This window comes from Falco cherrug, chromosome 4, assembly GCF_023634085.1.
Source record: "Falco cherrug isolate bFalChe1 chromosome 4, bFalChe1.pri, whole genome shotgun sequence".
NCBI classification, from domain to species: Eukaryota; Metazoa; Chordata; class Aves; order Falconiformes; family Falconidae; genus Falco; species Falco cherrug.
In genome coordinates, this window is record NC_073700.1 from 98,097,422 (window position 1) to 98,113,314 (window position 15,893).

The 15,893-nt window shown below is 45.0% G+C and overlaps 1 protein-coding gene across 1 annotated transcript; it reads right to left on the reverse strand.

The window, feature by feature from the left end:
- Positions 1–921: 921 nt before the first annotated feature.
- CCK (cholecystokinin) lies at positions 922–7,227 on the reverse strand. Its single transcript, XM_055708800.1, has 3 exons — positions 6,984–7,227; positions 5,373–5,630; positions 922–1,314 (listed from the first exon to the last, which is right to left on the reverse strand). Exons 2-3 carry the CDS (start codon positions 5,626–5,628, stop codon positions 1,178–1,180), a joined length of 393 nt encoding a protein of 130 aa, XP_055564775.1. The 5' UTR covers positions 5,629–5,630; positions 6,984–7,227; the 3' UTR covers positions 922–1,177.
- Positions 7,228–15,893: the final 8,666 nt, after the last annotated feature.

The following is a 15,893-nucleotide window of genomic DNA, read 5'->3' on the forward strand; positions in this document are numbered from 1 at the left end:
TCCTTTCTTATTAATGCACACGTTTGGAAGAAATTATGCAAATTATGCAATGCAAAATTACTTCCTTTTTCAGGTTATGGAATTCCTTAGATGTGAGAACCAGCTGCTGAAGCAGACGTGGGAGCCACGGGAGGGGTGGCTTGTAGTGAAGGAGGAGAGTAGTAGGTAAAACACTTTCTGCAGTTTGCACGCTGGCCAGCAGGCACGACTCCGAGGGGACCCGCTGGACCACCCCAGGATGCTGGTTTTGCACAAGCAGGAATCAGTCCCCAGCGGCAAGTGTGGGGCTCTGCCTTGCTTTGCACCAGGTAAGGGCTGGGCACAGTCTCCTTCCTTCTCCCCACGGTGGTGGGCGATAGGCAGCTCAGGCTGCCTCTGTGATACTCGGGAGTGACTGGTTTCCTTTTAGGACACTGACTGCTCCAGTACCTCCTCCCCCTCAGGATGACCTTCTCCATTCAGGGAACTGTCCTGACCCCCTCCCCAAATGAATGCTTGGCTCACCACACGGCAAGGAATGAATGCTCTGTTTATTCCATGATTTGCAGCTGTCAGCAGAACTTTCACATTTAGCTCACAACATAAAATAAATAAACCAGGAAGATGAAAGGTGTTGGTGGTGTTCCTCTTTTTCTTTTAGTTTTACTATTGTTGACTATTTACTACAAACGTGTGGGCTTGGCGTCAGAGTCCTTTAAAAATGGGGTCACCGTGAAAATAGCTGGCCTTTTCTGGCAGTATTGTGCTGTCATGTTTACATTTGGACAAGCTCCCCCTTAAGAGTTCCCAGCTAATGGGACTGACACGATTTGTCAGCGGCTCATTCATCTGACTGCTCAACACATGGAATTCATTTACATTGCAGAGCAAAGGCATTTTCCTGCCTCCCTGTATAGTAAGACACCCAGCAACATGTGGTGACAGGACAAGAATGGGTATGTGAAATCATTTTAATGTAATATCGATGTATGAGAAACCACAAAAGAAAGAAAACATTTTATGGAAAATTCTGCATATGTATATATTGCATTGTATAGTCTGACAGACAAATTTACATCAAATACATGATATATTTTAAAACACTGATTCAAAGAGGAAAACAAATTAATTTTTCTCTTTCTGTACAGACATGGGAGTGTGATTTTTTTTTTTTTCTGTTGCTATAGTTTGCTGTTCTTTAGGAAGAGTACTCGTATTCTTCAGCACTACGGCGTCCAAAATCCATCCAGCCCATGTAGTCTCTGTCATTTATCCTGTGCGTAGGATCAATGCTCTGTACCCTGTTTCCCATAACTGAGAGTCTTCCAGTGGGACCTAAAGAAAAAGTGTTTGGGAAAGCAGAGAGTAAGTGGACACATTTTTCAGGTTCATCCATTTTCTGATCTGTTTTGTACTCTTTAGTAGACACCTGCAATAGTTGACACTGTTTGACTTAATACCAATCGTGTAAACGCCACTGTCATGTCACTGGGGAAAACATCATAGAAAAAGTTACGGGCAATGTACTGGAAGGGGCTTAAGTTTTTTATTGTAAAATAAACAGGCCATTTTCTCCCTCCTGCTGCAGAGGCATTCTGCTCCTGGCTGCCAGGAAGGAATATGGGTGCACTTCTTTTTCCATCCTATTTCACTACAGAAAGAAAGTTCAAACCATTTCTCACTCTTTCGGTAGGACTGCACCCTTGCTTGCTGGTGCTGGGAGAGTTGCTCTAGATGCCAAGTATTCTGCTTGAGAGCAGACTCAGGCCTGAGACAGGACTCCACCACAGTTCTGTGTTGCTTGAAAAGCCATAAATGTTAAGTACAGGAGCTCTGACAGTGCAAACTCAGTAACAAGCGCAGTATGGGTATGAATCCCAGGTTTTGTGGAGAAATGGGGATAATCCTGAAATGGAGAGAGTTGTGTCTGGAGTTTATAGCTAGAGACACCTCTTGCTGGAACTATACAGGGCTTATTACTATGCCAGTGATACTTTCATTGCTTATCCAAAGCTTTCATACATCCTTTCACAGCAGGGTTGGATGCTGATCTCTGATCTTGCTTTATCCTTTCCATCTTCCTAGCTTAAGGCATCAAAAAGACACAAATTATTAGCAAATAGAATTTATGCTTTAAAAAAAAAGCGCTTTAATCCTCTGTTTTGACATCATCACATTGTGTAACTAAAAATGTGGGGAACGGTAAATGACTTCTCTCTCCACTCCCTGAAAACAGCCAAAATTGACGTGTGCCAATAATTAGATTGAGCTTAAGCCTTGAGTGAGGAAGGAACAGATTCGATTAGTATTCGATGCAGACTGAAGCTTGAGGAGTACTCAAACTGATCAAAAAGGAAAAGAAGCCCAAATCAAACCCCCCAAATCCAAATCTACGCAATTGCATTGCTAACGGATTCTTGTTTTGAAGGAACCCTTGGTGACTCTGTGCTTTTACATTTCAAGGTTTTCCTCATGTGATCACTTGTAATGAACATGATCCGTTACAAACAAAACCAACTGCATTATTTTATTAGTGGTTGCAGAGAGACAGAAGAGCAAAGGTACCAAAAAAAATAAACCATTTACCAAAAACAAAATGACAAAAAAATTATCTCTAGAAAAGAATGTCTACCATTAAATGCTCAAACCCCATGAAATTCACATGTATAATTCAAAATATGCAATTAAATTGATGAAAATGGCTTCATGGCACTATAATCAGGCAGGGCTAAGACAGCACAGAACCATCACTCAGATGCTGGTATTTAAGAGGCTTCTGAGCCTGCAGTGACCTGTGGACTGTAATGGCTCCCCTGGTGCCATTATGGTCTGGCCTGGCAAAGGCTCCTTAGAGGATAGTAAATGTGCATGTCACTGACTTGACAGCTACAACATGTCTTCTACACTGTGCCAGATTCATGCTGAAAGCCTGCAGATGAAATTAGTTGAAAGCTATGGGTCACAAACAGTAAAATTAATTTCTTAAAAGCACATAAATTACCCTTCCTCAAACAACCGGAGATGTCCTGTGGATACTGCAGAATCAATGTACAGCAAACATATTCAAAACCATAGCAGTTTGGCTACGAGGCTGCCTTTTAGCCCTGACCTCTTAAGAAAATCTAACTCTCTCACTGTTTCAACTGGACTTATTGTCCAAAATCAGCCTTTCTATTAAGCACAAGGACAGGCGCCGTCACTGGTGACTGCTAACACTAGAAAATGCCGACTCTCTTTCCTCTTGGATGGAATTTTCCAGTGAGTGTTATGGTTTAGACAGATTAAAATTACAGAGGATGTGAGTGCTCTGCAGAGATTTCTGAAGTACTGCCCAGAATCTTTAAGTTGATTAAGAAGATAATGTTTTAGTGGAAATGCTGTATGTAAAATTAAGTAAATACTGTTTTGTCCCTGTCAATCTTCTGTAACTAGTAACTACGTCTACAAACCAGAGTCCAGCATCACAAGAATCCCATCATCTGCTAACAGTCACTTTGTAGAGTTAATTATATAAGTCAATTAACATGTATGCAGGAAATTCTCCCTCATATTAACTTTTACCAAAAAGACGTCTTAAATCCAAAGTGGTTTTTTCACTTCATCTGGTTAAGCTATTTGGAAATGTCAGCCAGATATTTAAGGATATAGTGGGTACATAAACTAGAATGAGTTTTGTTTCCATGTAGGTGGTTGACAATGAGTACACTGTTGGGAAAGGTAATGAGGATTCTGCTTTATAGACTCCTGCGATAACGTTCTTATTCAGTAACAGCTTTAACTGTAGCCACAAATTGAGGAATTTCATATCTGAACTCCTTTTCCATTAGATTATGTGAACTGCTACAAGAAGTTCCTTAATAGATATTCTGCAAATTGGTAACATTCAATGAAGTCTCTCAGACTATATTAAAAGTGGTTCTTTTTCTGTTGTTTCTGATTTGGCTTTGTTCTAACTACACAGATTGATGTATATGGCTGCATATGAAATGCATAAAAATGCATTTGATATCTCTTAATTGCAGACTGCCATCAAAAATAAGAATAGGATTTTTTTCCTAGCATAGAGGTGAGCAGTGAGCATCAAGAGGGGAGGGTTAAATGATCTGCTTAAGGTTGTGTCAAGAGACAGGAGAGGAAAAAGCTCTTACTTTTATAAAGTGAATTTCATCCTAAGCACAGTCTGGGGTAGGGAGTGAATTAATTTCTCAGTGTCTGTATATCCAGGTAATACTTATTACTGCCTTCCCCTCAAGTGCTCTTTGCTTCTCAAGATGTCCTCTTTCACGGTAGCACGGGATAGATCAGAGAGGCTATCACAAGTAAACAAGGTTTGCGTAGCAGCTTCTGTTGAAGTTGGCAGTCAAAAGGCCACCACAAGGAGGCTGCCCATGGTGTTACTCTATTGAGATACAAAGTAATAATACAGAGATGAGGCAGTTCAAAAGGAAAATGTTTTCTTGGCAGGAGTTTCAGTGATCAATGATTTTGATCCATCATTTTTACTGGTAGCACAGATGGCATGTGTTTCTGTCTATGTAAAACATATATGGTAAGATATCAACAGGGACAGCTTGCTATCTCATGTATGTAATACAATTGTTTCCTCAAATGACTAATAAATCACACGGTAAGAACGAAGCCCTTTAATTCCACTACTCTACCAGTGCTTCATGCCCTTGCTACAAACATAGTGCCATGGAGGCTTAAATTAACTACAAGATTGTGTTCCCAGGCTGCCTAAGACCAAAAACTAACAGGAACTGATGTGTTTTGAAGCAAATGTGCTTTTACTTATCACTGCTTTTAATTATTGTGTTCGTAAGTGTGAATTCTGATCTTTCAAAAGCTTCCACACTTTTGGAACTTCCTCTGCAAACAAATACATGGAAAATCCAATAGCCCGAAGATAACCTCTGGCTGAGGTGAGGTTAGCCATTTGCTCTGTATTTATCCTCAGAAAAGTTTTCCTGCTCTTCTAATTTAAGAGAAGAGAGGTTAACTAAATGAAAAAGAAAAAAAATGAAGAAAATGCAATTACTGTATTTTATCTGAGATACAACATGCTGAAATAACAACAAAATAATTACAAGGCTATGAAATAGGAAGTTAAAAATAAAAGCTGAAGTACAACCTGACAGGTAGGTTACATTTTGCTTTAGTTACCTATACGCAGCTCTTAGTCAGTGGCTGCTATGCACAAGTCGTTTTTTGGGAGGAGTTTTTTAGTAAATAATAGAACGCTCTCTGCTTCAAGAATAGCCAGGTAAAATCTACACCCTGTCTTCTCTAGGAATTCATGCTAGATGATGACAGGCTTATCTTAACATCTAGGTATCCCTGCAGGAAATTCTACTGACACAGAACTGTCACAGCAAGTCGGCTATAAACCGTACCTTTTCTGGCTTGCTGGAGATACTTGGCCAACAAAGCACCTATGTTAGCTCTTTGGTCAGTGCTTCCATCCAGCCGTGGCAGAGGTTTCAGCGGGCCAGCAGATGAAGGGGCGCGGATCTGCCGTTGATGTTCTGTCAAGCTCTGCTCAAGCTCAGCAGCCAGGGGATTCCCATTGTGCAAGCCCACAGTTTGCTGTCCGAACGAGCTCACCGAGAGCACAGCAAGGAACACACAGATGCATATACCGCTGTACATTGCTGGAGAGAAAAGGAACATTAAGCTGTTAAAATGACCACATTTACTACACTGCATGTTGTCCCTACCCCCATCTTCCATTGGGTGTGCTGGTTTCTAAGCAAACTAGGGTTGTGTTGGGTTTTCTTAATGCAGGTAGCCGTGGGATCTGTCTTAAGTTGGAAAACATGTACGTGAATGGTTAAATATCCCTTGGTAAGAGGAAGATATGCTGGAAGGGACTAAATTGCTTCACTGCAGTACATGCTATGTCTCCCTGATCTACTAAATTCTTACTTGATTTTCTTTTTATGGAAGCTGTATATCATTAACACTTCACGGAGATGAATCCAGCACTGTGAAAAATGTCAGGATTCAAACATTTTGGTATTTCAATGCTGCACTAAAAGCTTCTGTTATTACAAATGCTCAGGTTTGACAGATTCTGTGAAAAGCCTTTCTTCAGTCAGCCTTTATTGGTTTCAACTTCAGTGTTCAGGAGGTTTCATCTCATCATGCACAGAAAAAAAACCAAAAACTTGTCCAAAGGAGAGAAACCCCCAAATCTATTGCTCCCCCAAGCATTTGATCTAATAGCCGAGGTGGTAAAAGCTGTTTAGTTAAAAGCTGGAAGAAGTACATGCAACTTAACAATAATGTTCTTCATATAAGACAGCAAATTCAAATGTAAGAAATTTTTTACCGCTTCCTTAAACAAGTACTAGGCAAAAGGATGCTGCTTGTCTAGAGCATTTGATCATATAAGCTGAAATAGTATTTTTCTGGGAACAGAGAAACTTCCTTCACCTGTTAGGAGAAACAAGCTACCTAGTACTTAAAGCTACAGGGGTAACTTCCATTTATAAATATACATGAATTACCTCAGCTATATGAGACTTTTTAAATTAGTTTTTGCACAACATACTGAAGGTAACCTCTTCACTTTAGAAGAGGAGAAAACAAAGTTTATCGGTCCACCGCATATAATAGATTGAAAGCACTTCTGATGCACAAAATACGGGGTGGGTTTTTTTTAGTATTGTTAGGAGATGAACAAAAAAGTCAAACTGTCACTCCAGCACGGTTATTAGTGCTGTACCCGCGTAGGTTTTGGTAATTAAGACACCGAAGGTGCATTGCCTCCCCTCCTTTTCACCGACCCGATTCCTGTATTTTAACGCATAAATATATTTACGTTCCCGTACATTCTAACGATCCGAAACACACAATCCCTTCCCCGACGGCTGCCTCTGCCACAGCCTGCTGGCCCCTCTGCCCCGGGCTGCCGCCCAGCCCCGCACAGGTAAGCGCCAGCCCCCCCCGGCCCCCGGTCCGGCCCCGGAGCGCGGCCAGCGGCGGTGGCAGGTGCTCCCTACCTGTCCGCTGCGCCGTGCCGTGCCGTGCCGAGCCGGAGCCGAGGAGGAACGCGGCCGGCGGTGCCCGGGCGGGAAGTCAGGGGCGGCTCAGCCGCGACCCCTTAAGTATCGGCGGGCGCCGCGGCGGTGTTTACACAGCGCTGACGCAGCCGGGGCCGCTCCCCGCTCAGCGCCCGGCTCCCACCGCCCCCCGGCACCGGGCGCTTGCGGGGGCGGGGGTGGGCGCTTCGCGGGGCGCCTTCCCCGCCCTGCCCGCCGGGCGCTGCCGGCTCCCTCGGGAGCAAGTGCTCGGCCGAGCGCCCCTGACCGGGGGTACCCCCGCCCCCGCCCGGACACACGGTGAGAGGCGGCCGTCGGGAGCCGCCCCCCGGCTGCGGCGGTGCGGTGCGGGCCGGCCCTGGACGCCTTTACCGGCGGTGGAAGTTGCGGGGTCGGGGGCTTTGGGATCCCCTCGCCCGGGGGGCACAAACGCCTCCAGCCTCCATCTGCTCGGGGCCCTCCCGCACCTCTGCGCAGGAAGACGGGGTGGTCATTTTATTTTAAAAAACCCACCCACAAGCCCAAAACACAAAGCCAAGGGTGATTCCCCCAGAAAGCCGGGGGGGAGATGGGGACGCCGTCGAGGCGGTTCTCCCTCGCCGACCCCCCGAGCTCCTGGCCTGCCCCGGCCCGCGCCCTCCTCCCTGCGGCGCTGCCCGGCAGCGGTGCCCGCCGGCCCCGCCGCTCCCCCCTCCCTTCTCGGGGAGGGGAGGACATCTCCTACAGCTCGGGGCGCCGTGCCGGGGCCGCGCCGTGCCGTGCCGGGCGCTTGCCACGCCCGGGGGTGCTCGCTGGGGCAGCCCTGACGTGCCCGCCCGTACCCCCGCAGCGCAGCCCCCGGCCGCCGCCAGGAGCGGCCGCCAGTCGGGACCCAGCGCCGGGCTCCGGTGTGACCGTGCCGAGTTTGCTCCTTAATTCTTAACAACTTGTGAGGCAAGCCAGACCCGCAGGCTGCTTCTCCTTTCCCGGGAAGGCAGCGGGGCAGCCCGGCTCTGCCGTAAGATACCGAGGGTCTCCGGGGGGCCACACGCACTGGGCCGTGCGGAGGCTGCGGGAGCGCCGGGGCCGTGCCTGAGGGGCAGCCGAAGGCTCCAGCCCGCCAAGGCAAGGCGCGGGGGGTGCCCCTGTCCCTCAGCCCACAGAAGAAAGGGCTCCCGAGGAGGGACCCCCGCCGGTGCTGCCCACGGGCAGGCGGAGCTCCGCGCACGTCGCCCCGGTGCACCGGCCGGCCGGGGCTCCCGCCGCTCTCCCCCGCGGCGGCCGACAGAGGGAGCCACGGCCCCGCGCGGGGCGCCGCCTTAGCGTCCCCCTCCCCTCCGCCTGCCCGGGGCGGGCCAGCCTGGCGCCCCCGAGGCCGGCGGAAAAGTGCTGAAATCCCGCGGCAGGAGGGTGCCCCGCGGCGCGGGAGCGGGAAGAAGCCAGCCGTCCGGTACCTCCTCAGCGCGGGCCAGCCGTGGGCAGGGGCGCGGCCGGTGGCTCCTGGCGCCCGCCGAGGGCGGCGCGGCTGAGGGCCTGAGGCGGCCGCAGGGCCCGGAGCACCGCAGCCCGGAGAGCGGCGTCGCGGCCTGCAGCGCCCGCTGCCCCGGCGGGGCGGCTCGAGGTGCGGGGTGGCGGCGCACCGGCCGCCTCAGCCGCTGCCCGCCGCGCCGGTCGCTGGGCGGGACGCGCTGACTGAACCGCGGCCGCTTCTCGGCTCCCGCCGCCGGCGGGCAGAGTTGCCACCCGAGGCAGCTGAGGAACCAGCGACATCAGCACCTGCTTTGCACACCGGAAAGTAAGTTGAAGCGGATCGCCAGGGGAAAGAACGACACTGAAATTGTTCCAGCAGTACCCATCCAAGTGCTAGTTTAATGGCTCGCTCTGTCTCTGCAAAAAAACAAGCCACCAAACCCTCAGTAACATTCCTGATAATTAGATTTCACTATTTTGGCTTGGTTGGAAAAATGCTCGCTGCTATTAGACAATTAAATAGTCAACACTGAATTGAACCGTAGGTGTCTGGGAAAACTATCGCAATCTTTCTGGGAAGGTACAACACAGTAACAGTTCTGGTAGAGTCACATCAAGCCCTTGTGAAACTCACTGTAGATAATGAGTTCCCAAGGGATTAGCCCAAAGCTTAATAGAAGAAGAAGACAAGAGAGCTCGCTAATATAGGCATATGCATAATTCATATCACAGAGGTATAAATATAAATGCAGGCATTTAAGGCTGACATATTTGCCTGGTTGAACAAACACACGCAATAGGAGTTCATTTACGTTGAGCTGATTTGGAATATTAGTTCACTTATAAATATATCCAGGACTTCACAAACAGAATGGGAGAGTATGTGTGTGCACACATGCACGCATGTGTGTGCCTGCACGTGGCAGCCAGGCTGGCTGTTTGCGTTCATGAGCATACAGGAAGGCAGCAGCACAAAACTGAATAGAGAAGACAGGCATGTTTGCTGGACAGTTACATGCATATATTTCTGTGGGATCTCTGTCTTTTTATAAGTTCCTATGCGAGCTTTTTCAGTGTACCTCTGGATCAATCTAATTGCCGTGTCTGCAGTGAGAGGGTCAGGAACTCAACAGTGTAAGCACAACATGAAGTTTTCTGCCTTATTCTACCTACACGATCTCTACACCAACTGCAAATGCCTGTTGGTTTTTCCTATTTAGGCATTGTAGTGTGTGAAGAAAATTGATGAGGCTACAACATGATGTCAAGCTATTAAAGTCAGCAGTTCTGCATCATCTATAACTTTGGTTATAGACTTTTGAAAGCTGGATTTTCCTCATTGAATTGGTTAATAATAGTATGTACAGTCCTTGGAGATAATTTGCTGACTTGATGATGTTTTCTTTGGTGAAAGTTTGAAGTTGTGTGCAAGTTCCAGTCCTCGGTAAATGTATGTTAATTAATGGCATTTTAGAATTATTTTGGGCAGAGATAAAAGACCAGAAGGCCTGTTCAGCTTGAGCGATACAATAGCAGGACTCTGAGGTGAATTGCCTGGGGAAGCTTAGGCTGTGTATTACTGATTGATGTGGCACAAAGAGGGAAGAATCAGGGTTTGATGTGCCGTGACCTGTCAGGTTCCAGGACCAGTGTTTCCATCAGTTGCTGCACCTAGGAGTGCACCATGGATGTCTAGAGTGTTAACCGCAGGAGGGCCTTGTGCCACCATCACAGGTGGGGTGAGATAGGTGCTGCTCTAATGTGTGACTTCAACCTTAGTTCACCAGGAAGGAAAGTGCTTTGACTGCACCAGAGCTTGAGCGATATTGCAAGAATCCAAGTATAGATGCAAACCAAGTTTAAACCTTAAGTGAACCCTGCAATGCAGTAAATGCTAATATAGATGCATCCCTAAGGTAGAAGCCAGATCATACCATAGTTTAAAGGCTGCAGGGCTTTTACCATTGGTCTTCTGGCAAGTGTCTGTTAAAAGATTTGAGTTTCTTTAGCCTTTTCCCCATCAGGATCAAGGTATCTCTGTCCTCCGCTGCTTTCTCTATTTGCCAAAGGTTTTCTCCTGTGTAGCTGAGGTGACAAAAGAGAAGGTATGGCCAAGCATACATTTTATGAAGGCAGTGTGAGAACAGAGGGATGGAGATACTTTCTAATGTCTGTTCTGGGATGGAGGTGGCCAGTGCTAATAGTTGAGAGTGCAGCAGGGCATTGTGCTAACATCTCTACCCATCTCTGCTTGAGGTGGAGCAGAGCCTGCCTGTGAGTGTCAAAGTGGCAACAAGCTTGGAAATGCCCTGCTCTTTCCTACAGCAGTAAGCATGGAAATGCTGTGCAATACTTTATTTTTGACCATGTGTGTGTGACTTTTGTCTCTACAGTATGTATTTTTCTTGGCAATATCACATGCAGCTTGCAATAGCATGGTTGTCATGTGGACAGCATAGCAACTTATGATGCCTGTTTGATGCCTTTTATTTTTAGCCAAAAATAAAACATACAGATACCATGCAGCATTTATTGCATGGCTTTGGATTAACAAGACATTTAGGCTGGATATTAAATATGGAGCAGTAGACTGCCAAGTATAAGTATATTGGGATTTTGGACCATGTTTTTTTTTTTTACTTCCCTCTGGACCCTGATACTTAAGTGTAACATTTTTTGCTATATTGGGGCAAATTAATGTTTCGGGTTTTTTTTGGAAACTGGTGGAGTGGCAGTCTGGAGGACTACAATGAAGCAGAAATAATTGGCAGAGGATAACGGGGAAGGGAATGGTATAGTTTTCTGGAACTAATGGACAAATTGGTGAATATATTATTTGGACTAACTGCATGGATTGCAGATATAAAACAGAATCTTGAGTGTATTTCAGAAAGCACATTGTTCGGCTGCTATTTCTGTGGCTGTTGATTCAGACATTAAATTTTTGGTATTTTGTTTTTTCACATATTTTGAATTTTAATTCCATAATTTCTATCAAATAACCAAAATGCTTTCACTCTAGCCTCTTTTCTCTGAATTTGCATCCCACTTGACAGGCGATAAACTCTGCTTGGAGTCAACCCAGAAATGGAAGGATGAATTTTGGTCCTGGGCAGTAAACAGCGGTATTGCCTAGGAATTATAAGGAACCTAGGTCCTTTGCCTGAAGAGTGCTGACCTCCTTTCACAGAGCAGTGCCTCTAACTAATATATTAGTCCTGAAGAGATACCAGACTAATACATCAGATCTAAAGAAGGGTCCAGTAGAAGCAGATCAGCAGAGCTGGTGCTGAGGATGATTGAACACTCCCAGACTGCTCTGCAATGGAAACCAAGAAACAACAAGTGGGGATGATCAAGAAGTGTGTTTCAAAAGTGTACTCCTGATATGAACTATGTGCACTAATGTAAATTCACTCATGGTCTTAGAATTATACATTATCCTGCAGTTCTGTGGGGAAGCAAAATAACAGGAAAAATCCCATTTCCTGGGAGTATTGTTGGATTGTTCAGAAAACAGATTTCAACCTGTATCCCATGACATTCAGGCAGTTGGCACATAAGCTCTCTACAGGTTAACTAGAAAACTTACATGAATGATGTCTTCAATTTTGGTTCCCTGTGGTTTCAAGAAGATAGGGTGAAGTGGAACAGAGAAAAATCCAGAGCAATTTTCTAGGAGACCACCTGGTCCCAAATCCCTTGCTTTTTTTGTATGTTTTTTGTTTGGTTTTTTTCTCTCTGCAAGATCAAATTGATTTTCTGTGGAAATTGGCTATATATTTTCCAAATTGACTGCAGGATGGAGGCTTTAATGCAAGTTGAAAACTGGAAAAGGAAATCAGAGTACTAGAAAAAGAATACAAAGATATGTAAAGTGTTTGTTCCTAGCAAATTCTCTGTGATTTCAGGAGTACTTTGAGAGGTATGGTTGAGTTTGAAAAGGTAGGAAGGTAAAGGCCTTTGTTGACGAGCACAAAATGAAAGTACAGTAACTAGTCTCTCATGAGGAATGGGAATGTTTAATGCCTGCTTTGTGAAATGGTTTGGCATTTAGGACTCATCTTCTCTGCATTGTCTGTGACACACCTATGTTACTTTGCCATGTACATTTCAACTAAAAGTGGATGAAAACAAATAGTAAGTAAAGAATAAGTGTTAAGTTTTGGTGTAGAAGGAAGGAGAAAATGACAACTTGTGCTAGCTGTGCCTAAAGCATGCAAGTTTATTCCTAGCAGTGTGCTTCTAATCCCTACTCCTGTCAGGTATTTAAGCATGTTCTTAAGCCCCTGCACATGTGCTTTGTTAGCCAGAGAGGGATGACACACCTTTAAATATGTCCCTATGTGTTCTGTAGCGACACTCATGAAGACCACTTTTCTTTGAACTTGTTGTTTGCTGTTTTGAGACCTTATGGCTGTGATCTCCCAGATTTTGTCCTGTTTTAATGTCTAAAATTCAAAATCTCATTCAGCTTCTCTTGCTTGTTGTTAACCTTAGATATATGTCATGCACCTCAGGAGAGTCCTTGCCCTTTGTCAGAGGAGAGGTTTTTAACAGACCGTGTGTTGTCTGCCATTCTGACTTGAAGTACATGCTTCATCAGATATTTTTTTGAGAAAGCAGCTGTGATAGCACTTTTGTCTATGAAACTAAAATAGATATTCACAAGTACTGCAATCTGTTTTACAGTGATGGGATTATTTATGATTTTAAATAATTGTATTTTATTCTGTAATCAGTATTTCCTTTTATGTAGAAGAAACTAGTCCAACACACTTCAATGTATATTTAAGTTTATTTTTTATAAAAATAGCCTATTATAGAAAGGAAATAAATTGTGCCTTTCAAAACACTGTACTTTTCAGATGTGCTCTCCACCTCGCTGCCTGGACCCAGATGAAAAGTGTCGTTTCCACTGTGTGGTGATAACAGAATCCTGTAGGAGATACTGGTTGCTCCACAGTCCTCTCCTGTGAAAGGGGAATGTCTGACGGATCAACATGTGTCAAACAATTTAAAATCCCCAGAAGGAAGTTCTATAAATGACAGGTATGATGTATTGGTTTCTTGTCTTCCAAACATTTGCATGTTTTCATCTTTTGCTAAAACTAAAATCGGAATTTAAGAACAGCAAAGCAGTTTGACACTGGACAGACTGAACAGCCCATATGGGCTTTTTAGTGTCTTACAGAAGAGACGATGTGTGTTTTCTGTTTGGTACATAAGTGGATAGGACAGCTGGAGTCTTCTTGTTTCAATTCTACTGTGAAATTGTACTTCGTAATATGGAAGGAAATTGAATTAACCTGAGTGCAAATATGAATTGTTACTCTGTTGATCACTACTTAAATGGAAATGCCAGAAATGTCTGCGGAAGGTGTAGATATTGCACAGCTATTTTGAATGGCTGGAATGGAATGAAAAAATAAGGGCGATCTTTGGACAGCAACTCTGACTGCATTGCAGTGAGCAGAGGGAAGGAATTTGGTCTGACAGTGTTGTAAAGAAGATACTTGAAGGTCCTAGGGATTGCCCACTGGATGAAGTCAACATTTCACACTTTTGACAAGGCTGCTACTTTACGGATTGCTCAGCAGTATCTTTCGGATGTACTAGAGGAGGGTTACCTGCCGTGCAGCAGGAAAAAAGCATTAGCCAGGAGGGTGCATAGTCTAACACTTACCCTTTTGTGACCTGGTATTTCCACACTCAGAAACATCTACTTCTGTGACCACCGTAGCTGAATTACAGCCTCCAGGAGGTCAAATTGATTCAATCTGTTCAATTTACTCAAAGGCTGAGGAAAAAGAGACTTAACTCAGAGCTCTACTTTAAATACTCCTCAGCTGCCCCTTAGTGAGTGAGCCTTCCCTTAAAAAAGTACAAGGAAGGCTTCTAAATTAAAATATTTTACTGAATTATTAGGCATAAATGTATTTTGAAAGCACTGGGAACTAGGAACACACATGATAGGAAAGAATTATCACCCAGACAGAATAACTAAATCTAACGGGAGTAATTCTTTGGAAGCAGACAAACCTTGATATATACTGCTCACTTTTTATTGTTTCTAGCTGTCTGTCTCCAAATTAGGTTTTTCTAAATAAAAAAGATTTACTGTATTCAGAGTAGGGCCTGGAATTACTTAAAATCAGCTGTTCTACACAGTGCTGTGTGGCATGAAAGACACAGCTTTATGAGGCATTTAAATAAGTATGTTTTCAGGTTGACTTCCTCAAATTAGCAAAGACTAATTAGTGGGATTGTTCTGTATGGTAATGATGTCTTAGGTACAGTGTTTGATAATACAAATATGTATGTTATTTAACACCTTACCAATGTTGTATATTATTTAGAATGCTCTTAGGCCAAATTAATGAGCTCTATCAAAAGATTCCTTGGGGTAAGAGCTAGCCCAAGATCCTGGCTGTACTTCCCTAGGATCATAGAATATCTCAAGTTGGAAGGGACCCGTAAGGATCATTAAGTCCAACTCCCTGCTTCTGACAGGACTGCCTGATTAGCATTTATTTGTGGAAGCAGGAATAAAACTGTTGGAATGGGATGGCTCTGAGTTCTCTGGCTCTAATTTTCTCTTGAAATGAAAGAGCAGGATTACTGATGACTTCAGTGGTGGCTTGTTTATTTACAGTCTACTGAGGCCCTGGCACAATAGTGAAAAGGTGCTGTGAAGTGTGCAAGTGTGTAAAGTGGAAGGGAACTACAATGACTGCATTTTCTTTTCCTCTGTGTATTTTTACTCAAAGTATTACTGAAATGCACATGGCTTCTTTCTGTTTTCTTACAATTTCCCTCCTCCCTTTACTTCATCATAGTCTGGAATAAGCCATCCCGGCTGAAAGAGGATGTCTGCCATTTGTATGCCGTCGATAAAATAGCTCTGTCGTTGAGTGGGTGGGTCATGCTTTCGGTATGACCTGGTTCAGGGAGGAGGCCAAGGAAAGCATGGGCTTGCAGGGCCTAGTGAAGGCAAGTGAGAAGTTCCAGCTCAAAGCCCAAGCAGAGCATGGGGGTGAAGGAGCAGTGAGACAGGAGAGGTAGCTCCAGGAAATAAGCGCTGTGCAGAGCAGGCTGCAGGAGGTGGACTGAGCTAAGAGCATCAGGAACCTTCTGTGATTTGTGCTTAAGAGAAGACTGGGTGTCCTGCAGCCTTTGTCCCCACCTGATTGATGGTGGTGGTTGCCTGCATGGTAACGCACATTCAGCACTTCACTTTTGGAGATTCAGTGATGTGCCCCATCCTTAGCTGTTCACAAGGATGCTGGGGTTCCCAGTGTGACCTGTGTGGGGACGCAGTCATACAAGCATGTTCTTTGGGAGGCGATGCTGGTGGGAGGACAGCAAAACAGATACATTATTACTGTCAACTTTATAAGAGCGGCACACATTGTCCTCTTG